Consider the following 26,302-nt stretch of genomic DNA (forward strand, 5'->3'; position numbering starts at 1 on the left):
TAAAACCGGCCAAAAGCTTCTAGAAGCTTTACAAAACCAGAGGGAACCACAGGTTACAGCAATACAGCACCAAATAAGGTATCGCAGATTATACACCTTAGTGGATGGGATGCAGAGTGTCGTGCACAAGAATGATTATTCAGATAACTGACTGTTTTATGGGATAATTCATCCTGGAGCCCGGGCTCATCTGCACCTGATAAGCAAAAAATTCAAAAAAAAAAAATAGAAAAATTCAAAAAAAATTCGGGTGGTAGATAAGTTGATGCGTGAGGTCCGCTCCAAAATTCAACCCATTTGGACATCTGAGTAGGCCTCGGCAAAAAAGACAAATCGGGTCAAAACAGTTTGTGAACAGTAAACTTTTTCACAAACCCCGATTTTGTCTTTTTTGCACAGACTTGCTCAAATGTCCAAACGAGTTGCATTTTGCAGCGAACCTCACGCACCTAACTATCTACCACCCGAATTTTTTTTGAATTTTTTTGAATTTTTCTAGTATTTTTTTTGATTTTTTCCGTGAGCCCGGGTGCAGATTCGCCGCACTCATGTTTTATGTCCTTACTTCCTTTTGTACAGTGGCAACGGCTATCAACCCAGAGTTCCATGTATATATGTTCATGCATTTATCCACTTTGCATGTGCTAGTCTCTTTCTTTTTTCATGCAAGCTTCTCCCAACATGGAATGCTTGTCACATGCCACAAAAAGGCCACGTGGTTAAAATGCCAAGTAGATCATAAACGACATGCTCAATTAAACAATTTTAGATACAACACAAAGATACAAGCCACTAGGACAGTTATATACCTAGCTATAACTTAATTAGATACAAATGCACTGAGACTGCCGTAAGTGTCACATATTTAGAGGTTTTAATCAGCTTGCCCTATTGGCTTTCCCACAGTAGTGCCACATAGGAAGTAGAACTGGCAACCGAAGCAGGCACCCGAATCGTCTGGAAGCATCGCTATTCACCAGAACTGAAATGAATGACGGTTCTTTCGAGAGGGAGACTAAAACCTACTCTTATGCATTTTAGGTTTTCCTTTCAACCGTGTCATTTTGGTGCAAACCTGCAGCACTATCTGAAGTAGGACCACTAACATGATAAGAATAGGACTGGCATACTATGTACCTGAAAGTGCATCCTTGAGAGATTCAGCATACAGACGTCACGTTTTCAGTTAGAGGGTCAGGTTCCGCGAGGCGTGCATCCATGTGCTCGGATATCAGACCGGTCAGAGCTTGGATTAAAGACACTGGATCAAATATGACACCCACCTTCGTGTCGTGTACAGATTTCACGGTTAACTGCAACATACGTACATCAAAACGACTGGTTTTAGTAAAAGCGTAGTGACTACAGAAGCTTGTGACCAATGCCATACAGGTCAAGGATCCAAGACAAAGCAGCAAGCAGAGAAGTAGGCATCAACATCAGTCATGATTACGGTAAGGTCTAAGGGGACTATGACAGTTTTTATGGCATAAAAGTTTGTAATGTTGTGATTCTAAAGTAAGCTTGTTTAACCAGGTTTATCTAAAAAAGCTGCAACAAGAAACAGTGTAAAATCTTCATCAATTACCATTATTTAAGCAACAATGAACTTATAATCTGATCTATATTCTGTTTTACATAATGGGGATGAAGATCTATAGGTGCAACTGGATTGTGCGATGAAAATCCCAAGCAGCATGGAAACAAATTAAAAACTAGTGTACCAACAGGTTCCAAAGTGGGTTCATCCATGCACTTATCCAGGTCAGCAGTCAAAGAAGACAAGCTTTAAGGAATATAAGAGCATCTACAGCCGGACTGGGCAAATCCAGCCCCCTATACGCCCGCGGGCGCGTCCGCGGACAACGCCCGCCAGCCCCTCATATGGGCTGCCGCACATCCACATAACTCAAATGCGGAGCCTCAAATCCATGCAATCCATGCACGTCAATCATACGATACAAATTGTTCGAATTCAACAGTTCGAAACAAAGCAAAGCAAATCATAGTTCAACAATCCAGGCATGCCAAAATGAAATCAATGTCTGAGCGTGACGGATGCCTCGCTTGTTGGCCAGATCACTCACCGGACGCCAACCATGCCGCCTGCTCCAAGGCCATCCTTGCGTCCTGCTCCGCCTGCATCCTTGCCGCATGCTCCGCTGCCGCCGCAGCCACCCTCACCGCCTCGTACTCCCTAGGCTCGTTGAACTCCTTCTCCGCAAGCCACTTCCTTGCATGCTCATCCAAGAGGGTTTTGTCCGCCAACATGATCTTCGCATCCTCCGCGTCCCATGTGAGTTGCAACCTCTCCTTCTCAAGCTCAATCTCTCCAAATGTCTTGGCCTTCTCGAGCTCCCATTTGATCGTCGCCTCTTGCTTCTCCAACTCGATCTTCTCCCTCTCAATTTCCAGCTTCTTCTCCGTCTTTTTCCGGTCCCCATCCATCTTCTCCTTTTGCGCATCCAACATGAGCTTGTACCTCTCCTCTTTCTTGTTCTCCCTCACCGAAAAAATGCCCGCCCATGTGGAGGACATTTTTGTAGCCGCGGCGTCACGGGAGGCCCTTGCCTTCTCCCACTTGTTTCCCATGACTTGTCGCCTATCCTTTGGCACGGTGGCTCTCCCATTCTCGATGACAATATCGTCCTCTTCATCGTCTAACCCAATAGATTGGTGGGAGCTTGAGCCATCATTCCTCTTCTTGCCGGCCTTGAGATCGGCCACAAGTTGTGTCCACTTTGGCACTCCATTCAATATGATCCAACAACGGCTAAAAGCAAATGGCTTCTCTGTTTCGTGATACAAAGTGGCCGCCACCGCCGTCTATCAAACATGTGTATGAGCACGAGAATGCAAACACAAGAAGCATATGCAAATGATGACGAAATGAAGCAACTGAGCTTACGTGAGTTGCCACTCCCGTCCCACTTTGAGAGCGTTTGGTCACTTGTGAGTAGTAGCCGACGTACTTGTTCACTTCCCCTTGAATGATCCCCCATCGATGTTGGAGAGATGCCACATTGCGGTTGGTCACGATAGGATGCGGCTCCACATATTCCTTTTATTCGTGATACTTCATCCAAATCTTCTCCCAATACTTGTTCCCCTTTTGCTCGGTGCCGCAAATTGGATCCATTGTTGTGGCCAACCAAGCTTTGACCACATTCCGGAGAGCTTTCTGCCCATGCAGATGCCGGCGGTGGACGTAATTACTAGCCGCAGCTATCGGATCCTCCTTTGTCCCAACATGGTCCGACGACGCAATCCGCGTTGGCGAACGGATGGATGGGGTGCGGGGTTCCAGGCGCGGCGGGGGTGACAACTTCTCGTCCATGTCCACATCTCCCTGCGCCGCCGCCGTCACTTCCCTCTCTCGCTGCAGGCGTCGCCGCATCTTCCAGGCGATGTTCTCCAGCTTGCACGACGAAGCCGGGGACGGGATGCCGACGGACAAGGTGAACACAGTCTCTGTCGCGGCGCTCTGGGACGGGCTAGACGACATCTCGGGCAACGGATCAGGACCGGCGGTGAGGATGGGGGGAGCAAGGGTGGCGGACGGCAAGGGCTTAGGCGCGGGAAAGGTAGGAGGGAGGCAGGAGGAGGAGGAGGAGGAAGGGTTTGGTGGATTTGGTGCAAATTATGGTGGGGTAGGGCTGTCGGGTCCGACGTGGCGGACGCGCCCGGGCGCCCCCATATCCGCCCCATATTTGGGCTGGATCTGAGGGATGCCGGTCAGCCCACGCGTTTGAGGCTCGTTTAAGGAGCCCATCCGGGTCACATTTTTGTGACCGGTCACTGGCCAGGCCGTCCGCCTAGGCGTTTGAGGCGGGTTTGGGGTGCCCAGCTGTAGATGCTCTAACTAGTTGGTGCCTTCATTCACAAGGTTGTTAATTTAGAACGCAAATAGGGGAGAAATCCTACTAAACACGGTAATTCTGTAAAAAAAATCAATAAGCACCATTGCAGCCAATAGAATAGAACTACATACCACATGAAAAATTCCTTTAGATGCCAAATTTTCAACATCTAAAGGAATTTGGCCTCCTTCAGGAACCAATATGGCATTAACATAGTCTTTGGGCTGCACATAACAATAAAAAATTTATGCAGGGAAATATTATCCATTATAGCATTAAGAATTAATATCCACATTCAGAACAGAATGCTTGCATGCTCAATAACTACGTATCAAATAGCATTATGCCCAATTACAATCATCATACGATGAATTATTTTTAAAAGCATTGTCACCAAACTTACATGATACTTTAGACTTTTGTCAGGATCACCATATGTCCGATTTAGAGAATCCGTAATTGCAGTCACAAAGCCAGAAGCAGACAGCCCAATAGTTTCTCTATCATGTGATCCATTTAAAAGAAGTACCTTCAATTTGAAAATATTTTGGTGAGAGCAATAATAAGAGCTAGCAACTCTATGGACTGCAAGAAATTAAAAAGACATAAAAAGAGCAAAAATCCACCAGTTCATCACTTCTCCCTGAGCCGCCACACACAACGATTCACCCCGAGCCGCCATATGCAGAGCCACGGGTATGTCTCTTCCTCGACTCAACATGGTATCAGATGCCGACGACAGCGGGGCCTGAGGAGACGCCAATGTTTTTAAGGCGGTAAGGCGAGGCAAGGCGCTGGGGGCGCCTCACCGCCTAAGCGCTAAGGCATAAGGCAAGGCGGACGCCTTAGAGAGTTCTAAGCAGCAGAATAGAGTAGAATTTGGTAGCAACTAGGCATACATACCTTGCAGTTGCTGCTGATTGTGAGGTAGTGAGCAAGCAGAGTACTAAGCAAAGGAGCATAGTTGGCTAGCTGCGTAACATAGCAGGCACAAGCAGAGGAGCATAGCTGGACAACTAGCATGCTACATAACATAACAGAGAAGAGGAGGAGATCTGCCGGAGAGGAGGGGAGAAGCTGCAGGAGAGGAGGGGGAGGATCTGCCTGAAAGGAGGGGGAAGCTGCCGGAGAGGACTGATGAAGAGGGGGAGAAGCTCACGCCAAAGGTGGGGGTGGGGGAAAACTGGAACTAGTTCGATCTCTCTCCCCCTGCTCGTAACTGTTGGCGCCCAGAACTCTGGTTCCCGCCCTTTTCTTCCCGCCTAAAGCCCCAGCCTTGCTTGAGGCGTCCTGATTAGCTGCTGCGCAAGAGGAAGGAGAAGTGCTGAAGTGATGTGCTGCTACTGATTTGCTTCTACTGCTACTGATTGAAAGGGAAGAGGAGGAAGCACTGAGGCTGCTGCTGGAACTACTGCGGACGCGTTGCTGCTGCTGTGTGTAGCTGGTCAGGAAAATGGGTGGACCAAAAGGCCTTGCTGAGTCTGTCGAGAAGTCCACTCTGTTCCTCGCGGGCTCGATGGGACCATCGTTCCTCGACAGGAAGCGGCTCGGAAGATCTGAGTTGTCGCCCATGGACATCAAGCCTGAGGTGGCTACCAATTATCTGAGCTGGGCTCGGAGGGCATTGCTGGTTGTGGAGCAGAAGGAGCTTGATGGGCACTTATTGGGTACTGTTGAAGAACCAGGAGACAAGACTAGCGCGAAGGGAAAGAGGCGGAAGGTCATCAACTCTATGCTTATTGGGTGGTCGTTGAACTCGATGGTGCCCTCCATTGGACGCTCTCATATGGAAGACTCTGTCCACCCAGTACTCTGGCAAGGGCAATGTCATGCTCATTGCTCAGATTGATGGGAAGATTAGTCGGTTGCGCCTAGGTGACATGTCAGTGATATCATATGTGGCATAGCTGCAGGCTTTGTAAGCAGACCAGGATAATTGTGATCCTCTGGAACTCTATGATGCGGCTTGCATCGAGTCAGGGCACAAGTGGATGGCACGCAGGCGTGTGGTGGAACTTTCGGAGGGGCTCAAAGGTTGCTTTGATGGCAGGAAGGCATCCCTGCTGCACCAAACTCTCTTGCCTACTATTGATGAGGCTATTGCAGCGATGACTCAAGAGGAGGCGTGGCTATCTCTTGAGCAAGCAAGCGTGGAGGTTGTGCCGGCTTCAGCATTTGGAGTCACTAAGCGCACCTGTGGGGAAGTAGGTCACCTGAAGTGGGGACTGTCCAACTCGTGGCGGAGGCAGGGAATATAACAGAGGGGGGAGTGGCAGAGGCGGAGGTGGATACTCGGGGAACTCAAGGAATCAGACTACTATGGGCAGAGGTGGATACTCGGGAAACTCAGGGGTCGGAGGGCACACATGGCAGTTGAAGAGGACAATGGGCCTATGGAGACTTTGCTCACTGGGCCTCCACTAATGAAGGTAATCCTGAAAAGGCATCTCTTGCTACTAGTGAGAATGATTCAAAATGGGTTCTAGACTCTGGAGCATCTAAGCATGTTGCGGATAAATTCTGTGTGTTTGAGTCTTACAATAAGCATCCACCTACTCACAAGGGCACTACACAAATTGCCGATGGTACAAAATAGCCTGGTCGTAGGGGTTGGCGCAGTAAAGTGCACTTCGGCCATCTCCTTATCCTTGGTTTTACGTGTGTCAGCTTTTCCTGTCTATTTGGTCTCTTTGAGGGCTCTGATTGATCAAAAATAGACTGTTGTGTGACTCTAGACAAGTTCGGTTGTTTGATTCAGGAGGGCCAGATGAGCCAGACGGCTGAGACTGGCACCAGGCGTATAGGGGGCTCTGGTATGTGGACCAGGGGTTGCAGTTTGGTGTGTGTTGCGACCATGGAGGACAAGGAGAAGCGGACGATGATCCATCACTGTAGGATGGGACATGTATCTTTGATAAGATGAGTAGAATATTTCCAGATGTTATGTGTGGAATAGGCAAGGCAAGTTGACATGTGACACTTGCGAATATGCTAAACACACAAGATTTATGCTTATTCATTCGGATGTCTGGTCTCGGTGAATGGAACGAAATATTTTGTTACCTTTATCGACTGTTATGACTTGGATTTATTTGATGCGTCACAAGGATGAGGTGCTTAGCTGTTTTTAGAACTTCCATGCCAGTGTGAAGAATCAGTTTCACATGCAGATGATCAAGATTGAATATGGCACGGAGTACGTAAACAACGCCTTTGGGGGCTTCTTGTCTGACCAAGGTATTCTTCATGAAACATGTTGTCCTGATACCCCCTCCCCAAAACGGTGTGGCAGAGCGAAAGAATCTTTCATGTTTTGTAAGTAGCTCGCTCGCTCATGTGCACGATGACTGTGCCCAAGTTCTTGTGGAGTGAAGGAGTCATGCCACCCACATACTTGATCAACCGGACACCTTCCAGGATACTAGGTATGAAATCCCCAAGTGAGTTGTTGTTTGGAAAAAATAAGTTTGTCGTCCCTCCTAAAGTTATTTGGCAGTACTTGTTTTGTTCGGGATGATAGACCATCTGTTGGGAAATTGGGCCCACAGGCAATGAAATGTGTTTTTATGGGTTATTCCTCTAGTCAGCAGGGGTATAAGTGTTGGAGTCCCTCTGCGAAACGCATGTTTGTAAGTATGGATGTCACCTTCAAGAACTCTGAGCCATTCTATGGTGAGCCGACTGATCAGTCTGTTGTTTGCAGAGCTTACCACTTAGACTCTGTGAAAGATGGTCAAAAGGGGGGGAAGGATGCGTCTACTACTCAAGGTGATTCTGTGGGCACTAACACTGAGATTGATGTGCGGGTTCAGGACCAGCCAATAGTGGGTGGGTACAATTCCGGTTGGTACAATCACTGATGATGATGTGCAGGCTAAGGTCCAGCCAGCTGTGGGTACAACTGAGATTGGTACTCTCGAGGTTCCTGTTGGGGGTCGATGGCAGAAGAATACCCTAGTGTACAACTCAATCTGAGTTATTGTCAAGAGTCGCATAGCTGTATGGCTCCACTCCGCTCCCTCCCTCCCGCTCCGCTCCCTCTCGCCTGACCCAGCCACCCACCAGCCCCACCGCCGTTGAATCCCCGACGGCAGCCCTCCTCCTCCCAGCCAACCAACCCCGGCCATGGCGTCCGCAAGCGCTGACCCTGTCGAGCCCCGAGCGACCATCTCCGGCGACCGCGTGTCCTCTGGCAGCCGCTGGTCGGACTCGGAGAGTGAGTCCTCGCTGCGCTCGTACAGCGACGTCGCGCGCGCTCCGCCGGCCCCCTCGGCGCCGCTGGCGCCCCCAGCCCCGCGGGCCGCGGGCCCTGCTCAGGCGCATGCCTCGACCCGCCTTGGTCCTTGCTCAGAGGTACACCGCGTATCCGGCAGAGTCCAGGTCGACGCCGATGGGTATCAGCAACCGCGCCGCAGGAACCGGCAGCGCCGCCCGCGCCAGCTCGAAGAGCCCAGCCCGCCCCTGCTGCGCCGGCGCAGCCCCTCCCCGGAGGAGGTCGCGGGGCTCTGCTTCCGCTGCCTCGACCACCACCATCGGGTGCGGGACTGCACCAACGACATCAGGTGCCAACGCTGCCTCGTCTCCGGCCATGACTCGCGCTCCTGCGACGCCTTCGCCGCGCCGCCACGCCCCACCACTGGCCGCGCCGGACCGGCCGTTCGGGAGTGCGCTCCAGTCCAGACCACCCCCCCCCCCCCCCCCGCCCTCGCCGCCTGCAGCCCAGCAGGTCACCACGCCGGCTGCGCGCGTGCAGGAGCCAGTCCGTGTGATCATACACGGCGCACTGTCGAGATGGAAGAGGCCGAGGCGGTCTTGAGCCGCGCCATGGTTGCATGCATCACTGGCAACAGGCCGCGCGTGCCCGCCACCGAGGTCTCCGACGTGCTGCTTGACACCTTCGACCTCGCCGACGGCGACTTCACCGTCCATGCAACCCGAAGACTTCCTAATCCTATTCAGCTCCCACGCAACCAAGCGCCGGCTGGACGGCGACCACTTCATCAACTCGCCACGCTTCTCCCTCTCCCTCAGGCCCTGGAGCAAGCTGGCTCACGCCGGTTCCAGCGAGTTCGAGTTTTGCGTTGAGCTGGAGCTTCGTGGCATCCCTGCCTAGGCTTGGCACCTCTCCACCGCCGAGCACATCCTGGGAGCGAGCTGCTGGATTGAGCGCCTCCACCCCAACACCCGCTCCAGGGCGGACCTGGCCACGTTCCGGCTGGCCGGGCGCACACATTGTCCGGACAGCATTCGCCGCAACGCCATTTTGGAGATTGTTGAGCAGATCCCCGCCCGCCTAAGCTCCGACGCACCGATCATCAAGACACTCACATACCCTTTCGCCATCACGCTGGCGCGCGTCGTGCCGACTGGCGCATCGTCCCTCGGCGCCCAGCCTGGCACTGGACAAGGTGGAGCGGGCACGCGCGATGATGCCGGCCGTGACCGTGCCCCCGGCCCCGGCAAGGCGCGTCGTTGTGGACGTAAGCGCCGGCGTACGGATGCGCCACCTCCAGGCCGTGCGGATGGCATGGCCATGGATTCCGCCCTCTGGTGTGCCGGCAACCGCGCTGTCCGCGCGGATGGTGTGACCATGGCTCCGTCCTGGCCAACCCCCGCCGCGATGGATGCACCGCCGCCCGTACAGCAAGCTCGCCGCAGCATGGCCCCGTGGCCGGGTTAGCATGGGCCCACCAACCACCGTCATGCTGCCAGAAAAGGAAGGGGAAGAGGAAAGCAAAAGAGGGCTTTGCCGGTGGACCAGGAGCGCAACGACGCAGATAAAGCAGAGCCCCACAGGGCGATGACGAATATGGCAGCTGGTGGCCCATCCTTGACGTGGGAGCTTTGGTGCAGGCGCCGACTGGCGACCCGTCATTGGTGGCGGCCACCCTAGAAGCATCTCCAGATTCAAATCAGGCCGAGATCACCGCAACAGAGGCGGACCGCGAAAACCCCACGCCCGAGGCGAATCGCGAGAGCCCCGCGCATAGCCCCACGCCTGGCTCGCCTGATCCGATGCGCTGCAGCGACCAGTCTGCCCTGAGCGTGGTGCCAGACTCCCAACCAGAGGGACCAGCTATCCTGTCGGGGCAAAGTGTTGCCCCGCTGACGCCAACATCTGCTGCGGGGCCAGACAAACCCGACCAACCCCACGCACGCGACGAGGAGGACAGGGGAGGGCAACCCACCGCTGGCGGTAGCCCCACCACCAGACAGGCCGAACCCCATACCCCGGTAAGAATACTGCAAAGGCCTGCAGCCCAGCCTACGATCAATCCGCCCACGACGACAAGGCCCTCTGAGGATACGCCAGCCCCAACTCGCGTACAGCAAGACCAGCACAACTCTGCATCAGGGCGGTTCGCCTCCCCGCCGATCACGCTACGTTGATCCCGAGGCCGCGCAGCTCCGCCGCGCGCTTGGACTCTGGGCGAGTTCCTGGCCGCTGCCACGAAGCACATCACTGGAGCCCAGCCTACCCCTGGGAGAAGACCAAGGCGCCCGCTCAACTTCACTCTGCGGCGAGGCCGCTCAGCCTCGACAGTGGCCTCCCCACCGGCTGCTCCGCCCACTGCCGAAAGAAGATCGCAAGTTCAGATCTTGCGCACCCTGGGGATCGTTGGGACCAGCCAGAAGATCACACCGGCTGAGATGAAGGCGTACGATGATCTGTTTGCAGCACCCATCCCACTCTCGGTGCTCACAGCCATCGCCGCTCTGGTTGACCGCGACATCCCTACGCGCATGGCCACTCCAGCAGCCGTCCCGACAAGCAATGTTGTGGTACGCGCGCCATGAGCCGTACGCCCTGGGCTCCGAGTTTGACGACTACACGTACCTCCCGGCGCAAGGCACGCGGGGCGGCATCCTGCTGGCCTGGAAGAGCAGCACTGTGACCATCACGGCCCCTTTGCTCACCATGAACGCTCTCACAGCCAAGGTGACCACGGCCACGGGTGCGCCCTGGTGGCTGTCGGTCGTCTACGGCCCCCAGGAGGATGCGGACAAGATCGCATTCATGCAAGAACTCAGAGACGTGCGCGCGAGCTGCCCCGGGCCATGGATGGTGTGTGGAGACTTCAACCTAATCCTCCGTGACGAGGACAAGAGCAGGGGCAATCTGAACCGCCGCATGATGGGCCGGTTCCGCCGCCTCACCAACGACCTCATGCTGAAAGAGGTATACCTCAACGGACGGCGCTTCACGTGGTCGAATGAACAATCGCCGCCCACTTTGGTGCACTTGGACCGCGTACTCTGCACCTCGGATTGGGAAGACACGCACGCAGACTGCCACTTGCGTTGCCTCGCGTCCGTCGTGTCAGACCACAGTCCACTCCTGCTCGACTGCTCGCCAACGCACACGGCGCGACGACGCTTCCATTTTGAAGACTACTGGATGCGCTTACCTGGGTTCCACGAAACGGTGGCCACGGCATGGGGATCGGTCCATGACCCGGATCCTTTCCGTCGCTTGATGTTGCGCCTACAGGCAACAACGCGCATGCTCACGAGCTGGAGTGCCAAGACCACCGGCTGCATAAGGGACAAGATGGCAATCTCCCGCGAGCTCATCTCACGATTCGACAAGGCCCAAGAGGATCGCCTGCTATCACCCCCAGAGGACGGGCTACGTAAGCAACTCAAGATCGCATACCTCGGACTGGCCTCCCTTGAGCGCACCATAGTCAGGCAGCGTGCCCGCATCACCACGCTCAATGAGGGCGACGCCAACACGGCCTTCTTCCACAGGCAATGCTCATACCGTGAACAGAAGAATCACATCCACGCCCTTACCGTCAACGGCCAGGTTATCACCGGCCAAGGGGAGATGGCGCAAGCAGCATTCGCCCACTTTGACGAGCTCTTTGGCTGCCCTGCCGCACGCGACTGCTTGCTGGACCTCGAGCACCTCATCGAGCCTTGTGACCTGGCAGGCCTCGACGAGCCGTTCAGCCCCGAGGAAATATGGAACGCCATCAAGCTCCTGCCGGCTCGCAAAGCTCCCGGACCGGACAGGTTTACTGCTGAGTTCGTCAGGGCTTGTTGGGGCATCACACGGCAAGATTTCCTAAACGTCTTCCAGCAGCTATTTGAGTTGCGAGGCCGAGGTTTCTGCAAGCTTAACCAGGCACTACTGACCCTGATCCCCAAGTGTGCCGATGCCAACGAACTACGCGACTACCGCCCGATTTGTTTGATACATCTCGTGGCCAAAATATTCACGAGGGTGATATCCCTCCGACTTGCACCCCGACTTGGCGGCTTGGTCAGCCCAAACCAAAATGCATTCATCCCAGCAAGACGCCTCCACGACAACTTCGTTCTGGTCGAGCAATCTCTGAAACTGCTGCATCAACTCAAGGCCCCGCGGATCATGCTCAAATTAGACCTCACACGGGCCTTTGATTCCCTATCGTGGCCATTCCTCTTTGAGGTTCTTGGTCAGTATGGATTCGGGCCTCAATTCAGGGAGTGGATAGCAATCCTCCTCACAATGTCCAGCACCCGAGTCATGGTCAACGGCGAACCCGGCCCACCAATCTGGCTGCGATGCGGTCTGCGCCAGGGTGACCCCGTGTCCCCGCAGCTCTTTGTGCTCGCGGTCGACACCCTCAGCCGCCTCATGCGACGCGCCCACGACTACAGAATACTACAGCCGCTGCACCCCCGACGAGCTATTCCGGCGATCTCACTCTACGCCGATGATGTGATGATATTCTGCCATGCCACCCAGGACGACGTGGCAGCCATCAAGGGCATCTTAGCCCTGTTTGGCCAAGCAAGTGGACTCCGGGTGAATTATGCAAAGAGCTCAGCTACCATCCTCCATGGCGAACCCACGACGGCCGAGATGATCAACCAACTTGGATGCCCGGTGGTTGAGCTGCCCATCACCTACCTGGGTATACCGCTAACACTCCGCCGACCCTCTGCTGCACAGTTACAGCCCCTCGTCGACTCGGTGGCCGCTCGGCTCCCGACATGGAAAGCTTGGCTCATGAACAAAGCAGGAAGGCTCGCAATAGTCAAATCGGTGCTGAGTGCCATCCCAGTCCATCAGCTGCTCGCCTTTGCCCCGCCCAAGAAGACACTAAAGCAGCTAGAGAAAATCCAGCGGGGTTTTTTGTGGGCCGGCCGCGCCATCGCCAACGGAGGAAACTGTCATGTCAATTGGCGCCACGCCTGCCGACCCGGGGAATATGGTGGCCTTGGGATCCGCGACCTAGAGCGCGCAGGCCTTGCACTACGGCTGCGATGGATGTGGCTCGCCCACACAGACACTGACCGCGCATGGCAAGGCCTTGATCTCCAGTTCTCCAAGGAGGAGCGCGTGCTGTTCTTCGCATCCACTACTATGATGCTCGGCGATGGCCGGACAACACTCTTCTGGGATGACCGATGGATCAGCGGCCAATCAGTCCGCGAGATAGCCCCCCTGCTATACCAATGCATACCCAAGCAGCGACGCAAGACGCGAACAATGGCCGACGGACTCAACGGGAACACTTGGGCCCGAGACATTCAAGGAACCATCGGGATACACGAGATTGGCCTGTACCTGATGCTATGGCAGGCGATACAGCACTTCACCCTAACGGAAGAACCCGACCGGCTGCTTTGGAGATGGACAGCAAGTGCTACATACTCGGCCCAATCTTGCTACGCAGCCACCTTCCAGGGATCTACACGCTGCCACTCGTGGAAGCTGATTTGGAAGAGTTGGGCGCCACCCCGCGTCAAATTCTTCCACTGGCTTGCCTACCAAGACCGATGTTGGACGGCGTCGACACTTGCCAGCCGCGGCCTGCAGCACCACCCTAGGTGCCTCCTCTGCGATCAAGACCCGGAGACCATCCAACACCTGCTACTGGCATGCCCGTTTGCTAAGCAGATCTGGCACCTCATCCTGGACTGGACGCACATCCCTGCCCAAACGCCAGCCAATGATACCATCTTGATGGACTGGTGGCTGCGGGCGAAGGCGCAAACCCCTCCAACGCTGCACAAAGCTCTGCAATCGATCACACTGCTCGCTCCCTGGATGATCTGGAAACAGAGGAACGAGTGCGTCTTCGACAATGCAAGACCCTCGATGGATGTGCTAGTTGATAGGATTAAAGACGAGGCCAAATGTTGGGCACAAGCTGGGGAACAGGGGCTGCGAGTAGTCTTGCCCGCCCCCTGGGATGTCCACTGATCGGAGGAGATAGGACTCTATAAATATAACCTCCTAGGAGGCATGTACTCTCCCACCTTTTCAATGCAATGAAATGCAAAATCGCTTTGCGTTTTCTCGAAAAAGTGAACAACTCATGACGACAGCCACAAGCGCAGGGGGAGCAGCAAGGCAGTGATACAAGCTCGTTGGTACTCTGAAGATGGATCGATGGAAGACGGTGGCGACGGACTCTGCAGCATACACATGCGGTGCCCGCTCTGAGTGCGCCGGATCGGTGTGTGACCCAGACCTGTCAATTCAGCTTGGTTTGGGCCTCCGGTTTAGATGTTGGGCTTTGGTGTGAGGTCTGGGTATGCGGCCCCAACAACTGCACCCCTTCATCAAGTGGATAGGAGTAGCGACAGATGTCGCCACGATGGTGGCATTAGACTTATTGATGTATTACTTTGTAAGGTCTTGATGAATAATTAATAAAATGGCTGCATGCATCGCACTGATGCAGAGGCCAGGGGTCATCCTCCTTTTTGAAAAAAAAATCTAAGGATGGGAATGGGTGCCCGCTCTGGCCAAGACCTTGTACCCGTTGGCCCCTCTGCTTGGTTTGGGGACATGGACCCGGCCCAATGGTCTAGTGATAACTGGCCTCATGTCCCATTGGGTAACATGGTCCGACCCATTTTAATAATAAATTCTGCATAAAATAGGGAGTAGTAATACAATAAAATCTTTTCAAATAGCATCATTTAGCGGTAGAAATTTTTAGTATATTAGGATGTCTAGATTTTATTTGTTCAAAGGAAAACAAGGCATATTTCTATTTTTATCATCAAATAAAATCTAGAAATATGAAGCTAAATTTTTGTAACTCTAGAAATGTTCAAAGAAAAACAAATGAAATATTAGTAATACAATAAAATCCAGAAGTATTGATCACAAATGTCTAGATTTAGTATATTTGTGACTATAGAACAAATGGAATTTTGGTTAATACCTAAATTTTTCGGATAAACGCAAGGCTAACATCCCTAGCAAAGGCATATGCTATCGTAACGGCATAATACAACATATGGCAACCAAACTTGGGTCGACCCGCTTGTCCCGACGGGCCAGTGGTGACTGGCTTCTTTGGCCCAATTTGCATATGAAGCCGGCCCAAGACCCATTGGCCTTTAAATTTTGGGCTGGATCAATGTCCCAATGGGTATTGTCAGCTCATCCCATCTTGAAGCTCATCTGACATAGTGGAACTGCCCATAGCGTTGTGAAAGGGAACACATGAAGCGGCAAGGAAGGGTGAAGTGGCAAGGAAGGCTCTACCATGGGATGATGCTTGTGATCACCATGACATTGGCAATTTTGTGTCTTATGAGGCTTTGTTTCCTTCCTATAGAGTGTTGCCTCTCTACAAACTGTGTCAACCCCAAAGAGTTGGAAGGCTGCAAAGCAAAATCCAAAGTGGCGTGAATCGATGATAGAGGAGTTGGAAGCACTGAAGAAAAACAAGACGTGGGTGCCAACCACATTGCCAGCAGAAAAGAAAGCAGTGAGTTGTAACAGGATCTATACCGTGAAGCAGAATCCTAAGGGGAAGGTGGAATAGTATAAAGCCAGATTAGTCGCCAAAGGTTATAGTCAAACTTATGGAATTGACTATGACGAGATTTTTGCTCCAGTGGCAAAGATGAACACAGTAAGGATGTTGGTTTCCTGTGCTGCAAACTTTGGGTGGAAATTGTACCAATTAGATGTCAAGACTGCCTTCTTACATGGTGACTTCCAGGAAGAGGTATACATGGAGATACCACCATGTTTTGGTACAGAACAGACTACGGGGAAGGTATGTAGGCTGAAGAAATCCTTCTATAGACTGAAACAATAACCGAGGGAATGGTCTGATAGGTTCAGACAAGTTGTTTGTGATATGGGGTATGGTCAATGTAACGGTAACCACACGGTGTTCTATGGACACTCTGATCAGAAGATCGCCATTCTTACGGTTTATGTGGATGACATTATCATCACTGAAGATGAGGAAATAAAAAGATTGAAGGGGTGACTGGGCAAGGAGTTTGAGGTAAAGGACTTGGGCAACCTAAAATACTTCCTTGGCATAAAAGTGGCCTGGACGGAGAAGAGAATATCTTTGTGCAAACATAAAAAAACCTTGGACCTCTTGAGTGACATGGGCATGATGGTATGTCGAGCAGCCCCTACTTCAGGAGTCGCCATCTTGATACAGTGCACAAAATCCTGAGATACTTGAAGGGGGCTTCAGGAAAAAGGGTTGTAGTTTGCAAAGAGTGGACATCTTGATGTGGATGGCTATAATGATTCTGATTGGGCCAGTTGTCAAGAGGATAGAAATCAACATCAAGCTATTGTGTGTTTGTGGGAGGAAATTCAGTGTCATGGAGAAGCAAGAAACAGACAGTTGTGTCTAGATCAACAGCAGAAGCTGGGTATCGAGCTTTATCTCAAGGGTTGAATGAGATGCTCTCGGTGAAGAACCTTCTGAGTGAGTTGAAACTTCTGAGGAAGGAACCTTGAGAGTGTGGTGTGACAATCAGTCAGCTATAAGCAGTGCCAATAACCCAGTTCAACATGATACGACAAAACATGTGGAAATTGGTCGTTTCTTCATTAAGGAGAAACTTGATGTTGGGATCATCAGCCTTACTCATGTCAGCTCTGGGCAGCAGATTGCAGATTGCATGACAAAGAGACTGGAAACAAAGGACCGTAACTTGGCATGTGACAAGATGGGGTTGATAGAATATCTTTTTTTAGACAATCCTCGCTAAGCTTTTATTCATATCAGAACGTTTACAGGAAGAAAATGGAGATCTCTCGGTTGGCCCAACCACACATGGCGGCCAAACCCAAGAGCCAAAGTGTGCTTAGCGAGATTGTGAGCCTCGAAATTTGAGCTCCTATTCTCATGAACGAAATTACATGCAGAAAAGTATTTAGATCGTTCTCAAATTTCATGCACAATGGCACCATACTCCGCTGCAGATTTCTGTTTGATGCCGTCCACCACTATCTTGCAATCCGAAGCAATCTGAATATTGTTCAAATAAAGGTCCGCAGCCACTGCCTGTCCTTCCCGGATCGCCAATGCCTCGAGTATGGTCGGGTCCTAAATGAACCGATGGGTAATCGAAGATGCTCCTAGAAATCTTCCCTCTTGATCTCTGCAAACCACCGTCACGGCTCCTTTTCTGCACTCCCCATCTACTGCAGCATCTACATTCACCTTCGCATATCCTGGAAGTGGAGGCAACCAAGCTGACTGCCTGTGTGTGGTCGTTCTGACCAATGGTTGGCATGGTTTTGCTACAAGCTTCAGTTGCTTCAGATAGAAGTTGATAAAAGAATTGGTGGAGAAAGGGCTTTCATATATTTCTTCATGAATAACTTTTCTCCGAGCGCGCCAAATTGCCCACAGTGTCACCACCATTCTTGTAAACTCATCCTGTTCCAGAATCTCATGCATTGAGAACACCCAGTTTTTTGCATTCATTGATAGATTTTCACACATACTCTCCACCAGCTCTTCTGAAGAGAACGACCAAACACTTCTGGCCATAACACAATCTATCAAGGCATGTCTCCAATTGTCTTGAGCTGCGCACAGACCACACACGTTTGTAGTTGACATGCTTCTATGGTTCAGAAGATCTGCTGTTGGTAAAGATTCGTGGCACAATCTCCATAAGAAGTTTTTCAGCTTTGAGGGCACTTTGTTATTCCATAAATTAGTCCAAGCCCTCTCCTCCAAACTCATATCAGATTGGCTTGTTGAACCAGTATGGGCTTGGCCCATCACCACTTAGGCCCATAAGGCCCAGTACAGATCCGTGACCTAGAAATGGAGGCGCTGGTGTCTGTGTGAGAGGGAGTGCCACACACAACAATTCACCCCAAGCCACTACACACAGAACCACGGGTACGTCTCTTCCTAAACTCAACAGTGGATTAATCAACCATCTAATTGTCACCCTAAGGTCAATATCAAACCCGTCCCTTATCACTAGCCCTATCTTACCAAGTGGCAAAGTGTTAATCAGGTTTTGGTAACAGAGTGGATAAGGAGATAGAACAATGAAACAAAGACAAAAGGGACCAACATAATACTGCAATTAAGCACATAAAACAACGTAATCTGACCAAGTGACTTAGTATAGTTACCTTGGGAATGGACCTTGATGCTATAGTCTCACCAATGCCACGCAGTACCTGCATATGTTTTTCATATCAGAACGCGAGTTGAAGCCAAAAATATAATAAGGAATAGTAAAAGGCTCAAAGCCAAGCCTGCTCAATTAATTGTGCGCCTTAACGGATAGTACATGGTCAAACACAGGTCAAACCACTACTAACATGTAGAAGTCGTCAGAAGTATAGAACAAAGACATCTGATAACATGCTGAAAATTTCTAAATAAATATTGTACTTGTAAATGGTACAGTACAGCAGCAGGTATGGGTGGCGGGCCGTGCTTCCAGCCTATTGGACTTGCTGCCGACCTAAGCAGTCTTAGGCTTCTAATCCAAAACTATTTACTTCTATCAATGCACTGAGACACAAAGTTTTTGTGTTTTTAAGAGAGAATTAATTGTAATTGTAAAGTAACACCAAAAGCAGACTGGTTACCAGTGATGGACAAACTGATGTAAATAGCGACCCCATCGCATATACAATGCAATCCACCTTACTTAGCTGCTCCAAAACTGTATGGTTAGCTTCAGGAAACACCTACGAAGTAAGGTCGGTATCACCAGTTAGCAGCTAAAAAAAAGACCTGAATATCCAGCGAGCGTCAGATTTTTAAGCATGGCAAACGATTTTCATGACACATTATGTTCGCCGAGGATGGCAGGTTTAGTTGGCGAGCATGGAAAATCCGCCTCAGTTCATTTTTTTGCCAGGAAATTGCCGTGCTCGCAAACTAAATTTGCCATCCTCACGCCAATATAAATTGCCATGAAAAACATTCGATTTGCCATGCCTAAAAAACTGATGTCAGTTTTTTAGCATTTCCGTAAAAAAAATGTAGATAATAAATATAAATTTTAGAGGTCATGGTAGCATACCAATTTTACATGATTATGAGCAATTATACACCATCTAAGTCCATGATGTTTATTAAATACTGACACATATTAATACACAAAGGCTCTTCTTTCTTAAAAATATGAGGGGGAAAATGTCCAGCTCATTCTTTTGCAATTTTGCATCAATATTATGTCTTTACTTTTAGATGACCTTACTGAGCAGACAGAGTGCAGCTGTTATTTGTGAAGGATATATTAGTGCAGCACTGGAAAAGCATTACTCAATGGTGTGATGCTCACATTGCTGTACTTTCAACCTTACATAGCATAGCGTGATTAACTGGGTAAGCATAAGCAACAGATATATATGTCACAGTATATCATCATCATTTAAAATATAAAATAAAATTTCATTAGATTAAGTTGACCTGTTGGACAATTTATTCTAGGAGGTTGTGATATTTATTAAATAAGATGACTAGAGTTTACCACCATTCACTTGCTGTGAATAGACTGCAAGGAAGAGGCAGGTCTACCCTCTGAAGCACCGATGCGGCCAGACTTGGCGTATCCGCGTGCACAACGTGGCCGATATGCCGATACAGGATACACATGATACGCCTGTGATACGGGCATCCCTTGAGTATCGGTTTTCTTGAATTAAAAAGAAAAGAAAAATGCCGATACGGCCGCTGGTACGCCATCGACACACGGGACACGGGGATGAAATGAGAGCAGCCCAAGCGGTAGCTGGAATCGCTTGCTGCCCCATGGACCTTCATCGCCGCCCCGTGGACTCGCCTCACCACCACCTGGAGTCTTTTCCGCTGCCGCCGTCCGTGGCCAGCACGGTCTCCTTCCCAATCCCTGCTTTCTCCGGTGTCCGGTCCTCCCGCACTTGCTGGTGCTGTGCTGTGTGCTTGATGTGTGTGTACTTGTTGCCGCGTGCGCTCGTGCTTGCTACCCCGTGTGTGCGTGTGTTGTGTACTTGCGTATGCTGGCCGTTGGGTGCACCGGTGCTGGGCTGTTGTGCTCATGATGTTCTTGCATGCTGCTCGCCTGCTGATGTTGCTGCTAGGCAGTGAAAAGAGGCATGAAGGGAATAAATGGGATAGTAGTTTCTATCTCATCTCACACATTCAATTATTCTGTTTTTACTGCATGGCATTTTATTAAATATCTATATATACTCAACGTATCGCCGTATTGCTGTTTCTTGAAATTGCTGTATCCCATGTCCCCGTACCCATATCGCCGTATCTGTGATGCCGTATCGGTGCTTCATAGGGTCTAACTAGTCAGGATAAATTTGATGCACTAAGTACTAACCTCATGCAATAGGTTGCAACCTTCACTTGACATGTAAAAGACGCGCTTGATGCTTGAAGGAAGTGCGCTGCATGAATTACAGTCCTTTCCAAAAGAGAAAAACAAGAAAATAAAAATTTAAGATATTAGCAAGCATACGAGAAACCAGCAATTACGTACAGATAAAAGGAGGAAACGCAAAACACGAATATCACTTGAATGGGACAAAACCATGACATTTGCAAGAAACTGTAGTAAAAAGTAGCACTCAACATCACCGTGACAGTTTGGAGCCTTAACTTAAAATACTTGAATCCTTTTCTTTTACCACCAACAACCTTTAGTCCCAAACAAGTTGGGGTAGGCTAGAGGTGAAACCCATAAGATCTCGCGACCAACTCATGGTATGTGGCGCGTCGCTGAGAGGGTTACGCCCCAACGAAAATCTTTTGGGTTTCATCTCCACAAGAGTGGCTGAGTTTTTACGATGGCTCGCCAAGCCTATCACAACCCTCCTTTACGCGAGTGAATATACACATTCTACTATTTTAGGTGCTTCCTTTTTTCCACTTTCACCTTTTTGTTTAGGCTGTGCTGGCTGTGGGCAGTGGCGGAGCTACACCAAAATGTCTGGGGGGCAAAAGACAAAAAAATAACCACTACAACAAACTAGAGCTTGTATCCTTCATGCAATTTTTTTACCACTACTGTTAACCGCTACAGCCAACAAACTAGAAATCCTTATTGCCAATAATAAAAAGATCCCCGATTAGATGGCCGAATCATGCAGGAGAACAACAAGAAAATCCTCAGTTGACTTGTATTGTACAGGGACCAAATCAATGTATACATGCAACGACTCAATGTCACATTGTCACTGAATTTAGAGCCAAATTCTGTGGGGCGTGCCGGCCGCCAATGACGGAGCGGCCTGCCGGCTGGAATTCAAGTTGACCCCCCCACCTTGGCGCCGGGTCGTCGTGGCGGCCAGACGGCCCAGAAGCATAGCTCCTACTGATCTCCTCGCCTTCTCTTCGATGACAGCCAGACAACGTCGAGGGCTCGTGGTTGGTGCTGGCCATTAAGCTGTTCTGGGTGAGATGGAGCACATCACAACACAGGAGATGAGGAGCAGCCAAGCAGTGTGCGTGCGTCGATGCGTGAAGGTGGGTTTATGTGTGTAGTGCATGCTGAAGATGGGCCTAATTCCTATTTCCAACAAGCTGCAGGGGCCACTTACTTACTACCTAATAAAAGAAAATCGTTTGGGCTGGGGGGGCCACGGCCCCCCCTGATCTTCACGTAGCTCCGCCATTGGCTGTGGGGGTGAGCTGTAGTTGAACAGACTGAATTTTGTGGATGATGTTTCCAGTGGACCGATTGCAGTTGTCATTCCGAGAATTTATTACCATGGAAAATCAGCTTCAGAATGTCACACGCCATTACACACTTTATTAGGTGGAGAACTTGAAAAAGGTACTGGTAAAATGACAGTATTTGGACAGAGAAAGTAAGTGTATTCACTGTATACTTCCATTTGTCCTAATGAACAGGATGTCTAATATACACTTGGTACCCCTCCACAGAACTTGAACAAGATGTCTACTTAATACCTCCACGGAACTTAAGTTAGGTATGAATAAAACATGAAACTGTTAAGTTCAGACAGTAAACGTTGTTATTGCAACAGAAATTCACAATAGATACTAACTTCATAATTTAGTGTGAAGGGACAGTGGCCACGAGGAACTTCAATGCTATGGTGAAGAAATATGAGGGGAAAAAAAGGTTGAGATGATGCACGTCTGTCTCTTGAGATAAAAAAAGATTCCGCAAATACATGGAAGAGTGCACAGAAATTGGGCCGTGTTTGGCTACTAACGATACGGCACCAAAGCCTGAAAATACCATACTATTTAGTATTTAGAGTACCTTGTCAACAACTTCTCTACGGCCATTGCTTGGATGTGATATTTCATTTTGGCCTCGGATAATAGTTCCATCCTGAAAATACAAAAATGTTCAGAAGGAATGTTCCATATTAATAAAAGAAGGAATGTTCCATATTAATAAAAGAAGTAAGATAACAGTTATTGTTTAGGAACCCTCGAGTTGAAGCTGAAACCCCCCCCCCCCCCCCCCGTGCCGCCCTGCCCACGGGCGACTCGGGAGACGACGCAACCCTCGAGCGCTCCCTCCCCTCCTCCTCCCCCTGCCGGTGCTCCCCGCCAGGCAAAGCCCTGGCAAATCCGGCGGCGGGACTTCGCCCAGGCGGCCTCCCAACTCGAGCGTGGGGCTCGACGAGGCGGACGGAGCTGTGCTTCTCCGGGCCTAGGGTTTTGCGACGGCGGCCCCAGATCCAGAGGGCCGGGCCTCTAGACCTGGCGTGGCGAGCACGCGGGCGGCGCCGCGCGACCCTTTGGGGGCGCGGGCGCGCGGCTGCGGCTGCTTGGTTGTGCCCTGGCAGATCCGTGTGGCGGAGGCTGCGGGCCGGTGCGGCGGCGGCCATGGTCGGCAGCGGCAAGGTGCAGGTGGCAGGTCCCCGCGACGGCGCCACTAGCCCTGCTCAACACATCCCCCTGCGGTGGCTGGCCATGTTTGGCAGCCATCCGGCGGCGGCTGCACTGCGCTGGCCGGTGCTTCCCTACATCGACGGTGACGATACGTGGTTTCCCTCTCGGTGCTGGTGGTCCTCTCCGGCGATCTGCTTCCCCGTCTCCTGTCTGCTCTGCTTCGGCGGTATTTGGGGTTCTGGTCTTGGCCGGGCGAGATCCCTGCGCGGCGATGGCCTGCGCTGACAACAGCGACACCTGAGGGTGCCGTTACCTGCATGGAGGCGCTGTCATGGCCCGGACTGGACCCTCTCCCCGAGCACCGGGGAAAATCCTTGGTCCCGTTCACTGGACAAGGCGGCGGCGGCGTCTCAGCACCGTTCCCTTCTTGAAGGTGCTGCTTGGGTCACACTTGGAATCCCCGATGCAGCAGCTGGAGATGGTGGCCTCCCCGGTCTTTCCGGCGAGGCTTGCTGGTAATGCGATGCTGTGATGAGGGCTGCAACATAGAGCGTGGGCGCCCGGGGCGCAATGTACGCCGGCGCCGGCATGTCCAAGACGATGGCTTCGCTACTTCTGGCTGGGTCCTGCCATCCACCTGCCGTCTCCTAGGCACATATGGGTGGAAGGTACGTTGGCCCGGACAGACCTGGAGATGCGGTCTTCTTCGGAGGCGCCTGGCAACGGCTGTGACGCGGCCCTGAGGCTGAGTCTAGCTGCCTCGCCATTCATGGTTGGACAAGGCAAGACCTTTCGTCGTTGCGGTCTGTAGTTGGTAGCACCTCCTCACCTGCTTGTTTGGTGAGGACGATGGTGTGTGTGCGTGTGTCCCTCCTCCTGGGAGGTTGTACCTGTACTGCTGTTCTCTTCCTGTTCAATGAAATGAAACGCAAACTCTTTTGCATTTTCTCGAAAAACACTTATTGTTTAGTATCACTGGATGTTCTATTCACATGAGTGATGTTGAAAATGAAAACAATCCGCCAGTTTCCACATGCAACAATGACTTTATTTTAAAAATAAAATTGAAGGGGCGCAGATAAATTGTCACCAGCATGAAGGCAAGTAACAACTTGTATTGTGTGGAGGAAAACTTTGGTAGATTACCCATAATTCACACCCCAGAGTAAGCCTGTCATTTGTGGATATTACTGGAAGCACAAGACTTTCCGCAGGGATTTGTGACACACGTGAAAACAAAAAGATCGCAGCATCCAAAGACTGGAAGAATATGCGTGCGCCAGCAAAAAAGAAATTCCCAATGCTGCAAAAATATATGAAACGGCAGTCAGGGAAATAATTAGGCAAGCTGGGAGAAACAGCAGTCAAATGATGCTCCCAATCCACTAGTAAAATGTAAGGTCACAAGCAACATTAGGTTACGTTTATGTGCATCATACCATTAAATATATATACATCAGTTGTAAGAGGCAAACAGCAGTTTCACGTGGAAGCACAATGCCAAGAATAATGATTTACTGCAAAATTTCACCTTAGAAGAATCACCTGCCATTCGTGAAGCAAAATGTTTCAACTGGTCGCCGAAGGATCTGCGGAGAAGAATTAATGTCACAAATACAACAGGAATACATTGCAGTCACTAGCCTTACGAAAAAAATGTTTTTTTCACAAAAACGATATGCTTCATAAATATACTATAGAGGAGCACACCTCATTATGGAAGTAGACCAAAAATGCACGGATTGTTTCCCTGTAGGGACGAGAGACACCATCCCATAAAGAGTGTTCTCCTTCCACAATATGGTACCTATCGAATCAACAATTTAGCATCACTTAGTCACACAGAGCAGGACAATAACTATAGCTAATTATCCAGTAAGGAAGTATGAAAAAAGGTATATTTTGATCAGCACTGGAGGGTTGCTACCACTCCAGCTTTGCTTCTGAAGGATCAAGAGGCAAACGGTGCCCAAGCAATCTCCGGACGGAGAGTGCTTCCAAAGTGCTTTCATCGGACAGTCTCAAGCATCTTGATCTTATGTCACCCACAGCAGGTCCACCTAAGACATGAAGGCTAACGTTCAACATCAGAAAAGATTGGACTGTGGTTGTTATGTTTAAATATATTATTTCAGGTTATAGAAGCAAACGGATGATGATGTAGGAAATTTGGACTTACCAAGCACACGAACAATCTCAGCTGTGCTTCCACCATCATCAGAAACTGGTAGGACATGCGCAACCCGGGTAGTCACTTTCTTCAACTCTTCTACGACGCCATTAAATGCTGTTCCACCTGGATCAAACCAAAAAGGTTATAACAATAATACATATAAGTTTAGGTCCTCATCCTGTAAGATGAGATGAGAGCCAGCCAGAAAAGAACCGAAATAGGCAGCTTAGAACATATGGAGGCTACCATTGCCAAGTGCTGTTTTAAAAAGTGAAATATCAGTATGTTACTGAAATTCCTCTGATTGATAGAAGACACCCAATAGGACTATTTGGACATGTTTTCTCGAATACAACTATTAACACAAAACACTTTTCTGTCTATGTGTATCCATGTCGTAACTGTCAAATAATGTCCATCGAACACTGTATGTTGAGAGACAACTTTGCTAGCCCCCCGACTCTCCCCGCAAACAGTAGTGAAGTATCCATGTCCAAAGTAGTAGTGCATACAAATATTGAAATATCAGACATGACAATCCCCCCCAAATCTCCAACTGTGACTACACTCGTACAGTCACGGGGGGCTCAGCCAATTGCAAACAGGTTCGCTCGCGGATTTGCACCTATTCATCATAGGCAGACGGCACACCGGTGGCACGGCGACCTGGAAATGGCGGTTGTCCTAGCCCGTCGAATCCCAACCAATTCACGCGTGTCGCCAAGTGCCACACGCCAACGCGCGCTGAAAACGACCGCGTACCCCCACCGATTACGCCGCGCGCACGCGCCACTGGCAGCATCGCTCGTGAGAAGCAGAGAGTCACCTGAAAAGACGAGCAGGGACGGGGGAGCGGCGGCGGCATCGGCTCCGGTGGCGGCCATGGCGCGAGGGAGCCGGGAGGAGGAAGAGGCGGCGGATCTCCCTGGTGCGCGGAGGCGGACCCGGAGGGAGCAGGTACCGGAAGAGGTGGCAGTGGCGGGGCCCGCGGTGGCCGCTGACGTGCGCGGCGTTATATAGGGTGGGGTGGCGAGGAGCGGCATCGGGTGGACGCCTGGACGGAGGAAGCTGCAGCCGCGCCCGCAGCGCATCAAACAGCGAGCAACCGGAATCCGCGCGCTCTCTCCCTCCCTCTCGCCTGTCCGTGCATCCTCGTGCTCGCGCCACTCACCCTTACCTTTGCGGCCGTTCCGGGGATTGGGCGCGGT

The 26,302-nt window shown here is 50.9% G+C and overlaps 1 protein-coding gene and 2 pseudogenes across 3 annotated transcripts; 1 reads left to right on the plus strand and 2 right to left on the minus strand.

The window, feature by feature from the left end:
* On the minus strand, positions 1 to 26,302 carry LOC109771904 (uncharacterized protein YNL011C). Of its 3 annotated transcripts, none has more exons than XM_020330598.4 (14): positions 25,921 to 26,293; positions 25,101 to 25,217; positions 24,849 to 24,981; positions 24,632 to 24,728; positions 24,467 to 24,510; positions 24,068 to 24,224; positions 22,341 to 22,412; positions 20,430 to 20,513; positions 18,700 to 18,801; positions 18,235 to 18,282; positions 4,264 to 4,389; positions 3,992 to 4,084; positions 1,138 to 1,313; positions 1 to 196 (listed from the first exon to the last, which is right to left on the minus strand). In XM_020330598.4, the coding sequence occupies exons 1-13, from the start codon at positions 26,183 to 26,185 to the stop codon at positions 1,161 to 1,163; spliced, it is 1,491 nt and encodes a 496-aa protein (XP_020186187.1). In that variant the 5' UTR covers positions 26,186 to 26,293; the 3' UTR covers positions 1 to 196; positions 1,138 to 1,160. The 3 variants fall into 3 exon arrangements, with proteins under 3 accessions (XP_020186187.1, XP_020186186.1, XP_020186185.1); XM_020330597.4 differs by lacking the exon at positions 1 to 196 and adding an exon at positions 733 to 969; XM_020330596.4 differs by lacking the exon at positions 1 to 196 and having other exon boundaries at positions 733 to 1,313; positions 25,921 to 26,302.
* On the plus strand, positions 5,072 to 6,451 carry LOC141042394 (uncharacterized; annotated as a pseudogene).
* LOC141042194 (uncharacterized) lies at positions 22,506 to 23,386 on the minus strand (annotated as a pseudogene).

Source organism: Aegilops tauschii, chromosome 3 (genome assembly GCF_002575655.3).
Source record: "Aegilops tauschii subsp. strangulata cultivar AL8/78 chromosome 3, Aet v6.0, whole genome shotgun sequence".
NCBI lineage: Eukaryota > Viridiplantae > Streptophyta > Magnoliopsida > Poales > Poaceae > Aegilops > Aegilops tauschii.